A 20,763-nucleotide genomic window follows, 5' to 3' on the forward strand; every position below is an offset into this window, starting at 1 on the left:
GGTCAGGCGGTGCAGGAGCCACCTGCGTGAGCTATACATCCCACAGATGCAGAGAAGTCCAACACAGACACACTTTGCTGTGCCACAGCTTCAAGAGGACACCCACGAGGGCCCACCGGAAACACCTACAATGCAGAGTGACCCACCGGAAACACCTACGATGTCACCCTGTACTACACAGGTGCCCAATAGCCCAGGACCAAGACGCACAAGATGTGGGAGGGTTGTGAACAGACCAGATTTTTACAAAGACTATGTGACCTGAGCACACATTATTGCACGGAAGGTGCCCACTACAGAGGGCCAGAACAACACCAGGAGCACAAGGCTGGGTCATCATGGGGACTCTGGTGCTTTGTTATCATTATGGTCTTGGGGGGTGAATGTAAACCTAAATAAGGGGGAGGATTTGCACTTGGTGATGTGATTTCAGTGGACTATTGACATAAGAGTGTTCCGCTAATTATATGGGGCGATGCTGCTAAACAGGGGGGATGTAGTGATATGCAGTAGGTACCATATAATGCCGGTGTGCAACCCGGACAATATATAAGAGTGCACCAGTATGAGCGTCGCTATGTCAACCAAGTAAACTTGAGTCCAGTCTGCAACTCGTTGTCTTCATTGTCTCGATAACACTTCAGCGCCTTATAAATAAAATGCATTATTATTATTATTATCATCCAGGAGGGAAAAGACACTTTGGATAGTAGGGACTGCATCTCTGCCTGTCCTGGCCAGGAAACACTTTGCAACTGTGATCTCCTCTGGCCGTAGTTGGATATTGTAATGTGTGGCGAGGGGTTGCAGCAATTCCACTGAGAGAAACTAGTCTGAGGCTGGATAACATGCCTGTATGCCTCTCATACGTTTTTCTCCAACTCATGAGAACCTGCTCTCAAGCTCTTGCAGCATTCTGTCGAGGACTGGATAGAACAGTCTCTGTCTCAGCTGATCTCCTGAGCTGAGGTCTGAGCTTGTGCCACAAGATGACTCAACTACATACTCGTCCATCCTTTTCTGCTTCCTCCTTTGGCTGGTAGTATGTTCCTCAATCCCAAGGCCATTACATATGGCCTTTGTCCTGTCATACATGTCCACTGCCATCTCTGAGGTGCGATAACCTTTGAGTGTGTCCTGCACTGTGCTTTTAAATAGTACAGATAGGTATTGAAGATGTGCACTTTAACGCAGCAGCACCTGGAGCCATCCATACCCATGTCCAGTGTCCACTGACAAAGACATGCTCATGATACTGTGATAAACTATAATAAGCTTTAATCGAACCCTGGTTAATTTCCTCGGATAGTCCGGTTGGTTTGGGGTGGTGTGAAAGCTCATTCACTCTTGCGAGTGAACCCTGCTGCGGTTCATTTGAGATGTGAATGCAAAGCGGACCAAGCAGGAAAATACCCAAAAATCGGATATTTTTTTTATGAGAAGACTGAAACATATGTATATAATGAAACACATAATACATTTCTTTTCCAATTGCTTAAGCACGATTTTGAAAACGGGGCCCGGTGTTTCAAAACACACAATTAGCACAACCACACACACAATTATCAGAACACCTCAGATCCTTTGCTGAATTAAACACTTGTCAAAACTATACACTAATTTATAAAAACTACATTTTGTTACCATATGAAACACACGTTTCATATGACTTAATTATGTTTGAACCAGTTACACACTGCTGTGCTTAACCTAAAACACATTTAGCAATTCTACTTCTCAGTGATTAGAGTACTGTAAGTGAAGTACACAGAGAATGTGCAAATATACAATAAATTCACCAAACACTACACAAGACCAATGCTGTAGACTGATGAAAATATAATTTATTTATCTCCATATACCCAAATCAATGATGCAGACTGATGAAAAAAAAATTCTCTCCATATACCCAAATCAATGATGCAGACTGATGAAAATAAAAGAATTCTCTCCATATAACCAAATCAGTCAACATTTCAACATGGAGAATCACAACAAAACATGTCCCAGTTTTCATGCTACTACAGTGTGCATAACACAGTAAGCTCAGCAAATATCAGACAAACATAAAATACTGTATCCAAAATTACAGTAAAACAAAAACAAAAATAGAAACAATTTAAATAGAGTACAGAAAATACTAGACATTATCTCTTTGCCTAGCTGGATCTGGCAAGAGCATTTTTTGTTGTGATTCTCCATGTTGACTGATTTGGGTATATGGAGAGAAAATGTATATTTTCATCAATCTGCATCATTGGTTGTCTTGTGTAGTGTTTTGTGAATGTATTGTATATCTTCACGTTCTCTGTGTACAGTACTTCACTCTCCGTCCATTTTGGTTGAAGACAGGTGAACTCACCTGCTGCATTTTTATAGTGCTTAAACCTGATTGGTGTATCTACAATTAAGCAATGGTGTGTTTGTGCATCTGATGGCTGTGTTTAACCAATTGGCTCATATGTGTGGTAATTTGACATTCTGTGTCTAATGTAATGCAAGTGTGTTGAGTGTTTTGCAAATCACTGTGTATTGTTTTGCAAAAAGTGTGAGGCTGACATTGTGCTTATAGGGGTGCAAATCTGGGCCTTTGTTTTGCTCCTTGAGTGTAAGGTTTTGATAATTGTGTAATACTTTTGATTTGAGTGTTTATGCAATTGAAAACTGTAAAGACTAGAGATTAACTGTTTATTTCTTTTGTACATAGGCTGTGCATATGTTTGTTTGTTTGTTTGTTTGTTTATTTGCTTATGTGTATGATTCTTAACTGTGTTTTTATTTTGTTATTGGTGTATATGTGTGTATGTAATATGTATGTATATGTATATATGTATGTATGTATATGTGTATATATGTATATTTGTACTCCTGTTGGGGCCTCTTGACCAGATCAATGTTTTATCTGGCTAAATAAAGGTTAAATAAATAAATAAGAAACGGATGATTTGGTCCTGTTAATTTTGAATTTTCTATGGGGACTGTGCCCAGATCCCTCTCATGGACCTGGACCTCACTTTAAAAACCTCTAATCTAGTTCTTCAGTATTAGTTTCTAATTACTCTAAAATTGCGTATTTCTGAAGCCCCCGATGTTGTCTAACCCTAAAAACGCCCCTGGTGCTGTAAAGGCAACCTTACTGTTCTTGCGGCCCAGACCGTGCGCCCTGCCTCGTTCGGCCAGCAGGGGGCTGAGCCAGGCGGCCTCCAGGCGTCCCAGGCGGAAGCCCCCGAGACACAGGGCGCTGTTGTTGAGGTCCAGCCCCAGACGGCCCAGCAGCTGGATGACCGTGGGGCCGTCGTCCCGCCTCACACTGACCGCCAGGGCGCTGCGCAGGTGCTGCTCGTGGACGCCTCGGCTGAGGAGCAGCTCCACCAGCTCCAGAGGGCCCCCGCGCTCACACACCTGACCACACACACACACACACACACACACACACACACACAGAGACAGACACACACACATAGAGACAGACACACACACACACACACACACACACACACGGAGACAGACACACACACACAGAGACAGACACACACACACACGGAGACAGACACACACACACACACACACACACAGAGACACACACACACACGGAGACAGACACACACACACACAGAGACACACACACACACACATATAGGAAACACGTTACGTTTATTAATCGCTTTTGGGCCATTTTATCGAGAGCTGCAGTAAGATTAGATTATATTAGATTCAAATGCCTTGTCAGTATACAGTACAAGTACAGAGTGCATCCAACCAGAGTGCACATGTAACAGTAATGGGCAATATAAATATACAATGTACAGGTGATTAAACGGGGTGTAAAATATATAAATTGGTACTACTGGGTGTAGTGCTAATCAGATGTATGTACAGAGTTGTAATGCCAATATGCACAGTGATACAGGTATAAAGACAGTATGGTCATAGTCATACTGGCCAGCAGCGTAACTACTGTAGTAAGAGTAGGTAAGGGATGCAGTGTTTCCCCTAGGATTCTTTTCAGGGGGGGTGGTAGGCCCCCAAAACTACTAGTGTTTTTGCGGGGCGCGCGTGTCACGGATACGTGGTGTCAACAGTGTCGTCAGGCGGTAGTAAGGCGGTCGTTAGTATCGGTGCATTTCTCTACACTGAGCTGAAATGAAACGATTGCACATAAATTAGGTAAATAAATATTAACAAGGTGATTGAATGAAAATTGTATTAACAGATTGCAGAATGGGTACAATACAGTACGGCTCAATACACACAATTGTTAAGGGGATGCAGACCAGAGAAAGACTTTCGTCTTGTTTACATCAGGGTCCCCCATTTTCAATTCATAATGAATTGTAAGTAAGGGTGCAATTAGCACCGTGCAATCCATTCTTTGTGGATATAGCCCTGAGACTTGTTACGCGCAATGCTAGTCAGTCGACAGTTGTCTCGGAATGGATTTGGTAGCTTTTTTCTGCGTCTCCGTAGACCGTGCCGCACCACCGGTTTAATGTCTTAGTGAAGATTGATTTATATGAAAACCGATTTATGTATAATTTAGCTAGCTCGCCAACGTTACTGTGATTAAAGAAAACTTTAATAAAAAAAAAATTGAATTTTTTTCTGGAGGGGCGGGGCGTCCGGTTGGCGGGGCGGCCAATGGTAGGGGAAACACTGTGGATGTGTACAGATATAGATATAGTATCACTATCTACAGATATGTAAAAGGATTAAGTGCAGGTATGTACAGACAGGTGGAGAGATATAGACGGTAAGCGCATTGTCAATACACACATAAAAGAAAGACAGATGAAACTGGACAAGTAGACAAACAGGAACCACTTGTTTTTAAAGATAAATGCGGTTATAAAGTTCCTCAAGTTTGTGATTAAATCATATCTGTGTTTTCCCTATGAATAGAGGACAATCTGATATTGGCTGAAATAGGTTTTGTTCTATTTTAAGGGGATCTATTATTGCTATTGCTCAACTCTTGAAATCGAATGCTGTCCAGAATTAGGATATAAGATATCTTCAAGACAAACCACATCATCTATGGAGCAAAAGTCACAAGTGAAGCTGTATTAGCCGCCTGCTTTCACGTTGTAAAACAGACTCATGGCGTCCGCTCCGACCTGGTAGATGAGGGACTCGGTCTTGGTCTTCTTGTTGATGTCGGCGCCCAGCTGGATCAGACACTCGGCCATCGGCGTGTCTCCCTCCTCGCAGGCCTTCTCCAGCATGCTGTAGTGCAGCTCCGAGTCACACCACATCTTGGACAGGGCCAGGCACGCAGACTTACACAGCTGACCGCGTCGAGGAGGAGGGTGAGCAGAAAGGGGACATGAATTACAACATACCAACAAGCATACAGCGTTACAATAGGCAGACACACTCAACATACAACAATGCACAACGGTACACAAGAAAAGATCCTGATGAAACGTTTTAAATAACATAGCATAGTGAACACATAGTGACGTAGAGAGAAGTGTGCGGGTCGCGAGAGGGAGAGAGAGAGAGAGAGAGAGAGAGAGAGAGAGAGAGAGAGAGAGAGAGAGAGAGAGAGAGAGAGAGAGAGAGAGAGAGAGAGAGAGAGAGAGAGAGAGAGAGAGAGAGAGAGAGAGAGAGAGAGAGAGAGAGAGAGAGAGAGAGAGAGAGAGAGAGAGAGAGAGAGAGAGAGAGAGAGAGAGAGAGAGAGAGAGAGAGAGAGAGAGAGAGAGAGAGAGAGAGAGAGAGAGAGAGAAAAGACAGGAGGATAAATAACTTCACACACACACATTATTTCCAACTCACAGGGTTGTTGCTCTGGTCAGGAGGGTGGTCTCTGAGCTGCTGGAAGATCTGCCTGTCAAAGTCTTCTATTTGCAACGCAGCAGCAGCTCCTGAACAGGCATCTAGCATCCTCAGAGCTACCTGGAACCCCTGTCAAGTCAAGTCAAGAGTTTTATTTGTCACGGCATACAAGTATACAGTGAAATGCGGGGGGTCTTGCCCGCAACGATTGTGCATAATACAATAATAATAATAATATAATAAGAATCCAATAGAACGACATTGTGCAATAATACAAGTAATCAAAGCGAGGGCATATCGGTATATGTACATGAGTTCAAGTTCAAGTTTCTTTATTAGTTGTCATACAGAAGTACAGAATACTTTTATACAAAATGCTTCTTTCTGTTACGCTCCAGAGACTGTGCTAGACAAAAAGATAAGTATAAAATAAAATAAGTAAGTAAAAAATAGAAGTCACGTACGTAGACACAAGTGTTCAGTTTTTACAGAGCATGGTAGGACATGCTAGGTCCTGTGATAGTGCAATACACTGTTAGCTATGGATGAGGCACTGGGTCTTTATGTACACTGCTACACAATGCTATATTATACAATCTCAAGTTATACTATACTATTCTTAAAGTTACCTTTCCTTTTGTAAAGTGACCATAAGTGTGAGCGTGTGCAGCATGAGTGTGTGTGTGCTCATGTTAAAGTGGCTGCTAGTGTGTGAGCGTGTACAGTGTGTGTGTTGTGTGTGTGCTCATGTGTGCTTGTGTGTGGAGAGTTCAGTGTTCAAGGCTCTGATGGCCTGGGGGAAGAAGCTGAGCCGAAGTCTCTCTGTCCTAGTTGCTGGTGTTCGCAGGCGTTTGCCTGACCACAGCAGCTTGAACAGGCTGTTATTGGGGTGGTGGGGGTCTTTCATTATTCTGCAGGCTCTGGATTTGCACCTCTTGTTATATAGGACCTGCAGGGGTGGTAGTGCAATACCCGTAGCACGCTCGGCTGAGCGTACCACTCTCTGTAGGGCCTTCTTGTCCTGTGCCGTGCTGTTTCCATACCAGGCAGTGATGTTTCCAGTCAAGATGCTCTCTACAGCTCCGGAGTAGAAGGACTGGAGTATCTTCCCCGATACTCTGAAATTCCTTAACTGTCTCAGGTGGTAGAGGCGCTGCTTCGCCTTTTTTCCGACTGAGTCTATGTGTGTTGTCCATGTCAGATCCTTTGAGATGTGGACCCCCAGGTACTTGAAGCTGCTCACCCTGTCCACGGTAGCCCCGTTTATCCACAGTGGTGTGTGTGTCCCCTGCTGTCTTCTCCTAAAATCCACGATCAGCTCCTTGGTTTTACCAATGTTCAGGAGCAGGCTGTTGTCCTGGCACCAGCGTTCCAGTACCTCAACCTCCTCCCGGTAGGCCGTCTCGTCGTTGTCCGAGATCAGCCCCACCACCACTGTGTCGTCCGCAAACTTCACTATGGAGTTGGAGCTGAACTTGGCCACACAGTCATATGTGTATAGTGAGTACAGCAGGGGGCTCAGAACACAGCCCTGAGGGGACCCGATGCAGGACAGACAACCACTAGCATGGAAGGACAGACAACCACTAGCACGGCAGGACAGACAACCACTTGCACGGCAGGGCAGACAACAACTAGCATGGCAGGACAAACAATAACTAGCATGGCAGGGCAGACAATAACTAGCCTGGTAGGAGCTCAGAACCACACAGCCATCTTTCATGACTTAGGAATCCACATACATACTAGTATCGGATATCAAGCATCAAAACGTTCATTTCCGCATTTACCTTGCTCTCGTGTGGAGGAGAGATTAGCTAAAAAGGTTGCATGGAACTGTGAATGCTCACAACCTCCGCAGATAAATAACCTGCGTCTGTTTTGTCCTTAAGTCTATACTCTTCCCATGTGTCCTTGAGCAAGGCACTGAACTTTTACCTGCTCTAGGGATACTGCAAATGGCTGACCCTGCGCTCTGACCCCTCTGATGTAACACCTACAAGGGATATTCCAAAAAATAAATGAAATAACTACACTTTGTGTAACACGACGAATAAGTGCTTCTAATACCATGTACCACCAGCCTAATTAACTCCAGTCCTTTGGCGACCCTTAATTTCTTAGAAAGACAGCCATTGTGAGCACTATAGAAATATTCAGGTCACCTTTCGTTGCATCTCGGGGTCCACTTTGTACTGGTTGAGGGAGGCGACCAGGACAGAGGCCAGGACTGGGACTATCATTCTGGAGAGCTTCTTCTTGGACACGAGGTAGTAGAGTAGGTTCAGGCCCCAGTAGTGTATCTCTACAAGGAAGCCAGGAGGTGAGACATCATGATTAGTTTGGTCATCTCACGCTCAAAATCAAGTTCAATGAATCCTTTGGACAAAGAAGCATATAAGTCTTTGGAAAGATGTTTCAGATGAGTAAGGTTTTCAAATCTAATTATCCAAGGACTGTACGTCTGAGTGTTGTACATATATCTGTTGAAGACAGCAGAGGTGCTGTGCTTTCAGGTGACATTACATTAACTTTTGATAGTTGGTAGTCACACAACAGGTGATTATAATGAAATAACAGGTTATCGGGCGGCTAGGTGGTGTAGTGGGCAAGGCACTCGCCACCAGTGTGGAGACGCTAGGATTCGCGTGTTCGAATCCAGCTCTCCACATTGTTTTCAGTTTAGCTGGTCGTCCGCAGTAATACACATTGGCCGTATTACGGGGAGGGAAAACTGAAGGGTGGGGATCGAACGTTGTGAACAAGTGACTCCTACAAGTCGGTTGGTGCGCCTGCGCAGTAGAATCAGGAAGTGTCGGGGGCAGCGTGAGCCTCCCACGCGTTACTCCTCGACACTGAGAGATCGAGCTGTGCAGGTGAAAAGATGCGACTGCTGTTACCTCAAGTACCGGAGGGGACTTGTGCTATGTATGACTTAGTCCACATTGCAGCCGGCTTGTGGGAGGCAAGAAACAGCGTTCGTGACAGGGGAGGGTTGAATTGGATGATACGAAATTGGGATGGGAGAAAATATAGAAAAATGGGAGAAAAAGTGGATAAAAAAAAAAAGAAATAACAGGTTATCCTCATTAAATGACAACAGTGAGCTGTGGCAATGCACCATAGTGGTAGGCATGACACATGAGAACACTACTGTATGAATTATGTTGGATGTTCAAAACATAAGGGACGCACTGCCAGGCCAAAACAGAATCTGAGCATTTCTCTAATACTAAATTCCGATACCAAGAGCCATGAGTCATATGTCAGAAATCAAAGTAAAGTGATTTTCTGCATTTTTGGCACAAAGAAGAATGTTAGATCTCAACCGATTTAATCACAGACATATCGGTATCGGCAGATATGTTAGAAATGCTAAATCTATTTGAAAATGATTACCTAAATATAAAGATAAATTCATCATTAGTGAAGATTAAGGTATTTAGAATAGAATATAGAATAGAACATGCAATGCAAACTAGTTTGGTTCCAGTTCAAATATAATTTATATTCCAAATGTTTTTCTTTACAGGTAAATGGCTGCTTTTTTATATAGTGCTTTTATCCAAAGCGCTTTACAATTTGTTACTCACATTTTACCCATTCACTCACACATACACTCACACATTTACTCACACACACACACACACACCGACGGCGGAGCGGAGGCAACTATGCAAGGTGGCGATCTGCTCATCGGGAGCAATTAGGGGTTAAGTGTCTTGCTCAAGCACACATCGACAAGCTGCCCGGGAGGAGCGGGAATCTAACCGGGAACCTCCGGATTGCCAGACGACTGCTCTACCTCCCTCTACCACTGTCGCCTCTGGTGTCTTAGGGTGGAAGAAGTAAGGTGTGGGTTTAAATTTAAAACAGAACAAATATATACATATAATATGAAGAATAACGGCCGATATATGGATATTGGAACATTTTACTCCCTAATATCGGTATTGGCCACAAAAATCCAGGATCGATCGACCCAGGCTCTAATCTCAATGATGGTGAAAATGGCATTGTATCTCATTTCATTTTACCCAGTGACCTCAAAGTAATGGTCGAAGTCTATACTGTTCAGCAAAATGAATGGATGGGATCGGTAGTACGTTTCGGACTATACTTAAAGTGAAGTACTTAGAATCGGCTGTGAAAAAGTGTCATCGGTGAATCCCTACTGAAAAAACATTTCAAAACAGACCTATACTGTACATCCTTCGTCTGAAGGCTTCAAATTTGAAAGATTTGGTAAGGAATACAGCAAATAACATTATCAACATATCAAAGGCAGAGACTTACCTCGCTCCCTAGGAAACATCTGTAGCGTGTGTAGCACAGTGTCTATGGCCCCCTGCTGGCAGAGTAGGTCCACTGCACCGGAACAGTCGGCCAGGGCAGACAGAACCCTCAGCCCACACTCCTGTATGGACACGCTGCTGATGAACTGCACCCGACAGAATGGAGGAAGGAGAGAATCAGCTGGAGGTTTATTTCAGAGGATGTTTATTTCAATGACATGTGAAATCAATTTATGTTTTCTGTAGCTTTTTTTGTAAATCTTTTTTTTCTCATGTCGAATTTATGTTTTTGATTGTCTTGTGCACATTAAATAATAATAACATATTTTCATGGGGGGATGGGACTATTTGAATTTTCAGTTGACAATCTGAAAATCCCTCAAAGGCAGGCAGCCAACAGGCTACTTACTAGAGTGGCATTTATCGTTTCTGGTGCTTTGAGATGGAAAAAAAAGAGACCCCTTTGAAAATAGCTGTGCAATTTCAGCTCAAGTTTGGAGCAATACTTAACCCTTTCCTGGTAAGCTAGCATGACATGTTTGGTGCCTATGGATTAAGCATGATCTCTAGGTTCAGATGATACTGGGATGACCCTGTTATGGAAAATATGATTTCATCCTATTACATCATTTGTACAACTTACTGGGCCTGTTTAAATACATATTCTCTGCACAGCCTTGACTAGTTCATATAGTTTAACTAGTGTACAGCTCCTCAGGCAACAGGGCAGACATTCTAACACAGTGTTCTCTAAACAACAACCCAAGGCCCAGGACAGCATGACTTAGACATGACATTATTCCCGGAAAAAAACATTTTGGCCTCGTCTCCAGTCTTGTGTCAGACACGACAAAACCCCTAAACCCATCTTTGTTTAAATTTGTTCATCTTTGTTTTCATTTTTCATCTTTGTTTTCATTTGTCATTCCCAGCTGGTATCTGACCAGAGCTCTTTCTCACGTTCTGGTCAGATGCTCGTGTTACACTTGTCTCCGATTGTAAACTGAGGATTTCTGTGGCCACATAAATAAAACGATGTTCTTTTGATACAATTTGACTCATCTGAATTTCTACAGTTTCACTGTTTGGCTCCTTTAAAATATTCCACAACAACCCGCTGGGATGATTCTGACTGAACGGGTCTGGCCCCCCTAAGACACGCCCACAGTGATGGGTGTGAATATAGAAATGTAACTGTTCTTAATGTTAAGGGCTTGTAGGGCTTTTGTCTAACCTCCAGGTAGACAGTGTGAGCTGCCTCCATCACACACTGGTTCTTTAGCACCTACCCTGTTGAGAACCTCCATCACACACTGGTTCTTTAGCACCTACCCTGTTGAGAACCTCCATCACACACTGGTTCTTTAGCACCTACCCTGTGGAGAACCTCCATCACACACTGGTTCTTTAGCACCTACCCTGTTGAGAACCTCCATCACACACTGGTTCTTTAGCACCTACCCTGTGGAGAACCTCCATCACACACTGGTTGTTTAGCACCTACTCTGTTGAGAACCTCCATCACACACTGGTTGTTTAGCACCTACCCTGTTGAGAACCTCCATCACACACTGGTTCTTTAGCACCTACCCTGTTGAGAACCTCCATCACACACTGGTTCTTTAGCACCTACCCTGTTGAGAACCTCCATCACACACTGGTTGTTTAGCACCTACCCTGTTGAGAACCTCCATCACACACTGGTTGTTTAGCACCTATCCTGTTGAGAACCTCCATCACACACTGGTTCTTTAGCACATAATACACTGTTCAATTTTATTAAAATATATATATTTTTTAAACATCGCCCCTTTCCAAAATAATCAATTTTTTTCATAGATTGCGAGATATGACGCGCTATATGCATTATGCCCAAATCGTTCGGGTTGCTCGCCTGAAACTCCAAATACTTCCAAATCAAAGGTATACCATATACATATGTGTCTTCACAAAATCATCAAGGGGGGGGGGGGTCGTTTTAACTCGAAACTGCGATCGTTACCAAAAGCATGTTTTAGGTCCGGTAAAATACGACACTGATCGGTACAGAAGCATGTTTTAGGTTAAAAAAAATACCAGCAGGTTACCTAAGATAGACCTTACCTCAGTCAGAAGGTACTCCAAAATGAATAAATCCCAGTCGTCCCATGGCGATTGCAATTACTCGTGTATATTGGGCATGGCTACCATACGGGAAAGAATAGGTCTGAGGCACCAGATCTCCTCCCGATTGCTATGTCCTGATCCACTCCGAGGCGGAAGCAGCCGGCGGTAAACTCAGTACTGGAAGACAACTTATATCCCCAGTTCAAAAGGTAGGCGATACTGCCACCTGGCGGGATCCGATCGTCATTGCAATTCCAACGTAGGCAGCTGTGCCAGGGAGACCCAGGCAGCTCCGAGCGAGTGTTTAGAGTGGGGATCAAAGGAAAAATATCAAAGGATCAAAACCAGAGAAAAGTCGGGTTTGGCGCTCAACGGTTGGCGACGAAACCCGACTTTTCTCGGGTTTGGTGGGCAAAGAGTCTATAAAAAAATCGTCATACTTTAGAGATGAGATCGCATAGGTCTGTGAATCGAGATTGCGATTCTTTTTTCGATTAATGGCGCAGCCCTAGCACCCACCCTGTTGAGGACCTCCAGGTAGACAGTGTGAGCCCCCTCCAGCCCTAGCACCCACCCTGTTGAGGACCTCCAGGTAGACAGTGTGAGCCCCCTCCAGCCCTAGCACCCACCCTGTTGAGGACCTCCAGGTAGACAGTGTGAGCCCCCTCCAGCACACACTGGTTCTTCAGAACCTTCAGTGACACATCCACCGTATCCGGGTCTGCCACCGACTCGCCGTACTCCCGCAGACTCCTGTCTGAGAAACCACATTAAGTCTACAATGGACCTGTGTCATCATGGCAGGGTAAACATAGTTGTTGTTGTTTTTTTTGTAATGGGTTCACTTAATTTAGGTGAGCCAGTGTGCCAGCTTTCACAATACAATTGACTACAGTCAATGCTGGCTTACTGGAATAGACACATTATTAATGTTATAAACTGCAGCTGTGTTTTTACAGTGTTATGACATGTCTGTGAAAAGGGTCCATATTGTACATACATACAAACACATCATCTTCCCGTCTGGGTTACTGTAACTCCATATTTTGTTGTTTAAGCAAGTCTGCAATTGCTTGGTGGTTCAGAATGTGGCTGCCAGGTTTTTGACAGGCACATAGATACACCAGGATTAAAGAGATTATCAGTGTCAGACACATAGATACACCAGGATCAAAGAGATGATCAGTGTCAGACACATAGATACACCAGGATCAAAGTGATTATCAGTGTCAAACACATAGATACTCCAGGAATAAATAGATTATCAGTGTCAGACACATAGATACACCAGGAATAAATAGTCAGAGAAAATTTCCCCGATCTGACACTAAGAGCAATGTCAATCACACAAAAAAGGAGACCAGAGAGAAAAGGATTCTCAACCATGTCTATACAATGACCCCAACACACACACACACACACACACACACACACACACACACACACACACACACACACACACACACACACACACACACACACACACACACACACACACACACACACATTGTAGGTACATTAATTCCCTAACTCCTTACCCTAACCTTAACCTAACCCAACCTTTTCCTAACCATAACCATTAAAATAGCTCCTTTACCTTGTGGGCCAATGTCCCCACAATGGCAAAAATTCTCTTGTATTCAACACCTGTGTGGACATTTGGTATCCCAACCAATGGTAGGAAATCAAGGACAGACACAGACACAGACACAGACACACAGCTGTGGTGTACCTGGGCACAGGAAGACCAGACTGGCCCGCAGCGCCTCCAGCTGGACCTCAGGCTGGAAGTTGTGTATCTTCATGGCTCTGAGGATCTGACTCATGGCCATGTTGAGCTCATCCAGACTCGCCGTCCTACAGGAGACAGATGGATGATGGACAGTGGATAGAGAGACACACCCACCCCTCAACCCACTGCCCCAACACCCACCTGATAATGACCACCCACTGCCCCAACACCCACCTGATAATGACCACCCACTGCCCCAACACCCAACTGATAATGACCACCCACTGCCCCAACACCCACCTGACAATGACCACCCACTGCCCCAACACCCATCTGATAATGACCACCCACTGCCCCAACACCCACCTGACAATGACCACCCACTGCCCCAACACCCACCTGATAATGACCACCCACTGCCCCAACACCCAACTGATAATGACCACCCACTGCCCCAACACCCACCTGACAATGACCACCCACTGCCCCAACACCCATCTGATAATGACCACCCACTGCCCCAACACCCACCTGACAATGACCACCCACTGCCCCAACACCCATCTGATAATGACCACCCACTGCCCCAACACCCACCTGATAATGACCACCCACTGCCCCAACACCCACCTGATAATGACCACCCACTGCCCCAACACCCACCTGATAATGACCACCCACTGCCCCAACACCCACCTGATAATGACCACCCACTGCCCCAACACCCACCTGATAATGACCACCCACTGCCCCAACACCCACCTGATAATGACCACCCACTGCCCCAACACCCACCTGATAATGACCACCCACTGCCCCAACACCCACCTGATAATGACCACCCACTGCCCCAACACCTACCTGATAATGACCACCCACTGCCCCAACACCCACCTGATAATGACCACCCACCACTCCAACACCCACCTCAACACCCACCTGATAATGACCACCCACCACTCCAACACCCACCTCAACACCCACCCGCTGATGCCCACTGTCCACCTGTGGGAGACACTGAGCATGTGCAGTAGGTAAAGTACCTTCCCTGGAAGAGCAGGTGCAGCAGCTTGCAGGCGCTGGCGGAGACCTCCGGGGAGGCAGAGTGTTTCTTCATCATCTCCACCAGGTTGACATGGAGACCGTTGGACAGCAGCAGGGAACGCATCTGACCTGCACACAGAGAGGATGGTTACTACTGGTTATGTTGGTGACTTGATGATTCATTTTAAATGTGTTGGTGTTGAACTCTTTAGGAGAAAAGAGAGCCAAATGTATTTTATTGACTCAAAATTACATATATTATTTATCCAAAACAAATGGTACAATTTAAATGTCCCCTAAATGATCAAATGTACTCCTTGCAACTATTTTCAAGGTAAACCAGAAATGAAATGAAATTTAAGGTTAAAAAGAGAATAATTTACATCAGGCATCTATGTGGGCAGCATGGGAGGGCTTGACTGGTTTACCATCTGGCATATATGGGGGCAGCCCAGAGGACTTGCTCATTCAGTCCATGATTCAGTCAGTCATTGAGTCAGCTCATTGTGCTAAATGAGTTAAGCTGCAATCAAACCAGGAACGTGATGACCCAATGGTATGTTCACTTTTACCTTCCCTGCTTGCTTAGATGTGCATGTGCCCTGCTTGCTTAGATGTGCATGTGCCCTGCTTGCTTTATGATATATGCTCTGCTTGCTCTGTTCATGTGCTTTGCTTGTGTTAGCATGTTAGCTCTGCTCAACATGAAATGTTTGTAGCATGTTAGCTCTGTTCATGTGCTTTGCTTGTGTTAGCATGTTAGCTCTGCTCAACATGAAATGTTTGTAGCATGTTAGCTCTGCTCAACATGAAATGTTTGTAGCATGTTAGCTCTGCTCAGCATGCTATGTTTGACACGCGGCCCCAGTGCACCCTGGGAAATGGTGTTTCTGTAGGCCTGTAATGTCTGGCATTACAACAGTTTTTGAATATATTGTTTGAACATTTTGATGCATGACATTCATGACATGGTTAAGTTTAAAGAACAATGTTGATTGGTGTAATAAATAAATAAGTAAATACTATATATATAATATAGGTTATATATGGTATGTTGTATATATATATATATATATATATATATATATATTAAAGGTTATATGTGGTATATATATATATAAATAAATAATAAATAAATGGATAAATATATAAATAAATAATAAATAAATAGATAAATATATATATATATATAATATAGGTTATATGGTATATATATATATATATATAATAAGAATAATACAAAATGTCAAATGTATTGGTAAATGCTGAATGAATGTTCTTAATGAAAATGCATTTGGTAATTGTTTATTTGAATGAACTGATAATATAGGCTAAATGTATTAATGTTAACTATAATTTATGGTATTATTATAGCCTATGTATTTATGTTGAAACTTTCCTTTCATACCCTTTCAGGTTTATAACCTGCTATTGTGACTGCTATTGTGACAACCAATTAAATGACAAACAAAGGTCAAAGAAGTCACAGAGTTATATCCATCCTTGATCACGTTGCCTGAGCCCTTCAAGTGGGGAAAATAAGAACAAACTTGACAGTTGGTAATAGGGATGTCCCGATCACGTTTGTTTGCTCCCGATCCGATCCCGATCATGTGATTTTGAGTATCTACCGATACCGATATTTCCCGATCCGATCAAAAAATTTAAATAAAAAAAAATGTTATTCAACAAACATGACCATGTTCACGTCTTAAACTCATACTGAGGCCTTAATTTTGGTTTTAAATTGCATATCATCATTCATTTATTTATTGTCACACAGAGCAGAAGAATTTTGTCAAAACAAACCAATAGTATCCAGCTGCAGAACGGCAGACCAGCCACACTCTCAGACCCAAATACATTTCCTTTGATTTAATTATACATCAAATGATTTATGTCAAGGATTGCAATGCCTCGCTTGAATGAAGTTAACTTTTCACCTGGATAACGTCAACATTCAGGGTGAATGTAATGTGAGAAATTGGGATAAAAAAATTCAAAATAAAATAAAAATTTATTTGGGTCTGAGAGTGTGGCTGGTCTGCCGTTCTGCAGCTGGATACTATTGGTTTGTTTTGGCTAAATTCTTCTGCTCTGTGAAAATAAATAAATGAATGATGATATGCAATTTAAACCCTAAACTAAGGCCTCAGTATGAGTTTAAGACGTGAACATGGTCATGTTTGTTAAAGAAATAAAAAATAAAAAAATCCAGATAATATATTTTTTTTGTCGATCCCGATCTTCGGAAAATCACGTGATCGGCCCCCATCCCGATCACGTGATCGGATCGGGAAATCCCTAGTTGGTAACCATACATTACATGAAGCTGTTCTTAAAATCTAAAAAAAAGCAGTTAATACTATGACTATATAGTTGTTATATAGCTGACAACTTCAATGTTATTGTTTCGTGAATACACGCAGTTCCTAAAACAATTAGGTATGTCACATTCAGATCAGGAGGTTAATGCCAGGATTTTGTAAATGTTTGTGTGTGTAACATGTCTAGAGGAAAAAAGAGATGGCTCACAGACATTCTGAAACGATTGTCAATTAGGAGAATTGTCCACATTGTATTAATATTATACTGCATTTATATAGCACTCTTATCCAAAGTGCTTTACAACTTCACCCATTCACTCACAGATGGCGGAGGCAACCATGCAAGGTGCCAACCTGCTAATGGGGAGCAGTTGGGGCTTAGGGTTAAGTGTCTTGCTCAAGGACACTTGGACACCCTCCCGGGAGGGGCCGGAATCTAGCCAGGAACCTTATGATTATCAGATGACTGGCTCTACCTCTTGAGCCACTGTCGCCCCAATTAATACAATTCTTTTTTTTATCCACTTTTTCTCCCATTTTCAATTTTTTCTCCCATCCCAATTTTCGTATCATCCAATTCAACCCTCCCCTGTCTTTGAACGCTGTTTCTTGCCTCCCACAAGCCGGCTGCAATGTGGACTAAGTCATACATAGCACGAGTCCCCTCCGATACTCAAGGTAACAGCAGTCGCATCTTTCCACCTGCGCGGCTCGATCTTTCAACGTCAGGGGTCTGGGCTTTGGAGGGGCCCCGCCCCCGTCGCTTCCTGTTTCTACTGCGCAGGCGCACCAATCGACCTGTAGGAGTCGCTGTCCACAACGCCCGATCCCCACCCATCAGTTTCCCTCCCCCTAATACTGCCAATGTGTATTAGTGCGGACAACCAGCTAAACTGAAAGCAATGTGGAGAGCTGGGCTCGAACAGGGAGGCGAACCTGTTCGAGCCTAGTCTCCAGTATTCGTGGTGAGCGCCTTGCCCACTGCACCACGTAGCCGCCCCAATTAATACAATTCTAAAACAAAATAATAATACTAATAATATGATGTTATATATTAATTAAAATACCTTAACCCATTCGAGGCCAAACCCGAGATAAGTCGGGTTAACTCGCCCAAGAAATCTCGGATTTTAATCGATATTTCTTTGATGTGCTATATCCATTCATTTTTCATGCATCTAGCCTAGCCTAGCCTGTCGTTATCATTGGGAATGGGTCTGAGCTCGCAAAGGGCAAATACCGCCGCCGCCGGATGGTATTGCACATCATTGGAATCCCTCTGACTGAGGTTGTGCATCAAAAAAAAAAGTCCGGTCCAGGTTTTCCTTCTCGGGCATGCAGTATCGTTATAACACATTGACTGGGGAGACTGGGAGCAGCGTGGATTATGTGTTTTGGATATATAACGTTGGATCAATAAACGCGATCAATATTTGAAATAGCGATCAGGAATTGGATTCATCTTTTTGCAGGACATCAGATGTGAGGTAAGGACTCTATGTTACCAATCTTGGGTTAATCAGATGTTTCTTTCACAGTGATCACAACGTGTCTGTGTGTTGGCTCCGACCAAGGCACGGATAAGCAATTTTCAGCCCGCTTCTGTATCGTGCATGAGGACACATATACTATCAATAATCTAGAGTTTATTTGAAAACTATTCATAAATCAGCCAAAAAATTACAACGTGTTTTGTGTATTCCACTAAAGGGCTATTATCGCGTCTTTCTCTGGAATTACTAGAAATCACCAAAACTATACTCGTATTCAAAACGGTATAAAACGGAAATGTACAGATGAAAAAACTATCCGTTTTGTACATGTTGACTGCAAGCAACTCATTGATAAGCGACGGGTGTATTAGACCCATAGCCATAATTTAAGATATATTCTAAGCACTCGCAAATAAGTCATATCTTTCATTGGATAAAGCACTGGCACTAAAGGGTCACAGCGCCCTCTGCTGTTGGCACCGGAAGTGTTAACATATAGATAAATACCAATAGACGTTAGTGTACTGTTATGCTGGTGTTTGACCCGTCCTAACTATTTAGGAGCAGTGGGCAGCCACACAGTGCAACGCCTGGGGACCAACCCCAGTTGTAATGCCAGTACATTGGTCAAGGCCAATGGGAGGACATATCATGTGTCTTTTTAGTCATTTCACTGCATAAAAGAACTGTGGAAATGAAAGGAGCATTACAGTATACTGGGAGCCCAATTAAGATAAGATAAGATAAGAATAAACTTTATTGTCCCAGAGGGAAAAATTTAATAGGAACATCAGTGCTGCATCAGTCTGTGATAACAGTGTAAACAAAGAAGAAAAAAATATATATACAATCATTCATTCATTCAGTTAGTTAGTAAAAAGGACTTCAGACAAATGTGACAATGCATAGAGACATACAACCATAATTCATAAGTAGGTAAACTCATTTCAAAAGCTTCAAAAGCTTCATATTGCACCTTGCCCTTAGTGTTGCACCTTGCCCTAATTAAATTGCAACAAGATTTGGACTTGGACAAGAAAGAAAGAAAGAAAGAAAGAGAATTATCTCCTAAACACGTTGTATTTTAAATCACACAGCAAATAAGACATGGTTTTAGAGCTGCAACCTGCACAGGAACCAAAACTGGAACCAAACCAGAGATAAGGAGCTTATAAGGTCAGTGGTATCAGTAGGGTTGGCTACCGAACTATGTACTTTTAAGAGTACCGACCGAATTACATCGGTACTACAAATCTGTACCAAATTTCAGTAACTTTACATATTTAGTATAAGAGTGTAATATACTAGACAAGAGGGAGCCTTTTCCACAAATAGATTACTGTCCCAGTAATATAGACCAGGCGAGGTCAGAGGAGTTTGATAATATTTACTGAGGATGGCCAGATAATGTTGATATTTAAAAACAAAACATCATGCAATGTATTGTGTGTTACAACCATAAATAACTAAACAATAAATAAATAAATAAATAAATAACAATGTTGAAATTGAGAAGTTTGGACTTATTTTTTACAACTGAAATTATATTTTTGTTATTACAGAGAGAGTTAAGTACCAAAAAAAGGTACCATTGGGTAACAATACCGAATTCCAGGAACTGGTACTGGTATCAGTTCAAATGTGAACGGTACCCAACCCTAGGTATCAGTTAATATTTTTTTTTATTATTATTATTATTTTCTCCGCCTGATTTTTCAATTTTTCTCCCCATCCCAATTTAGTCGTTATGCCAATTCCCCCCCCTCCCCTACCTGGTTGTTGGGTGCATGTTCCCCCTACTGGTCGGTACAAGGGAACCCTGAAGTCCACCACATGTTTCCTCCGACACATGCGGAGACAGCCAGTGGCTCTCTTATCACCTGGCAGCGAGGACTCTCATTGGTGAAGCGTAACGTGTGGGAGGTCACGCTGCCTTCACCATTTCCTGCCTTTTCGCTGAGCAGGCGCCCAGACCTGACCTGTAGGCGTCG

The 20,763-nt window shown here is 43.1% G+C and overlaps 1 protein-coding gene across 1 annotated transcript in view; it reads right to left on the reverse strand.

Annotated features, from left to right (window-relative positions):
- Positions 1-20,763, reverse strand: part of lrrk2 (leucine-rich repeat kinase 2) — a 128,134-nt gene that overhangs the window by 72,364 nt on the left and 35,007 nt on the right. The window contains exons 12-19 of the mRNA XM_084335302.1: positions 14,952-15,081; positions 13,909-14,033; positions 12,806-12,933; positions 10,072-10,216; positions 7,941-8,080; positions 5,776-5,904; positions 5,115-5,285; positions 3,138-3,402 (exon numbers count right to left, since the gene is read on the reverse strand). Of these exons, the coding sequence (XP_084191428.1) occupies positions 3,138-3,402; positions 5,115-5,285; positions 5,776-5,904; positions 7,941-8,080; positions 10,072-10,216; positions 12,806-12,933; positions 13,909-14,033; positions 14,952-15,081 (1,233 nt within the window). The remainder of the gene's footprint in view (positions 1-3,137; positions 3,403-5,114; positions 5,286-5,775; positions 5,905-7,940; positions 8,081-10,071; positions 10,217-12,805; positions 12,934-13,908; positions 14,034-14,951; positions 15,082-20,763) is intronic.

Source organism: Notolepis coatsorum (assembly GCF_963971535.1).
Source record: "Notolepis coatsorum genome assembly, chromosome: 18".
NCBI classification, from domain to species: domain Eukaryota; kingdom Metazoa; phylum Chordata; class Actinopteri; order Aulopiformes; family Paralepididae; genus Notolepis; species Notolepis coatsorum.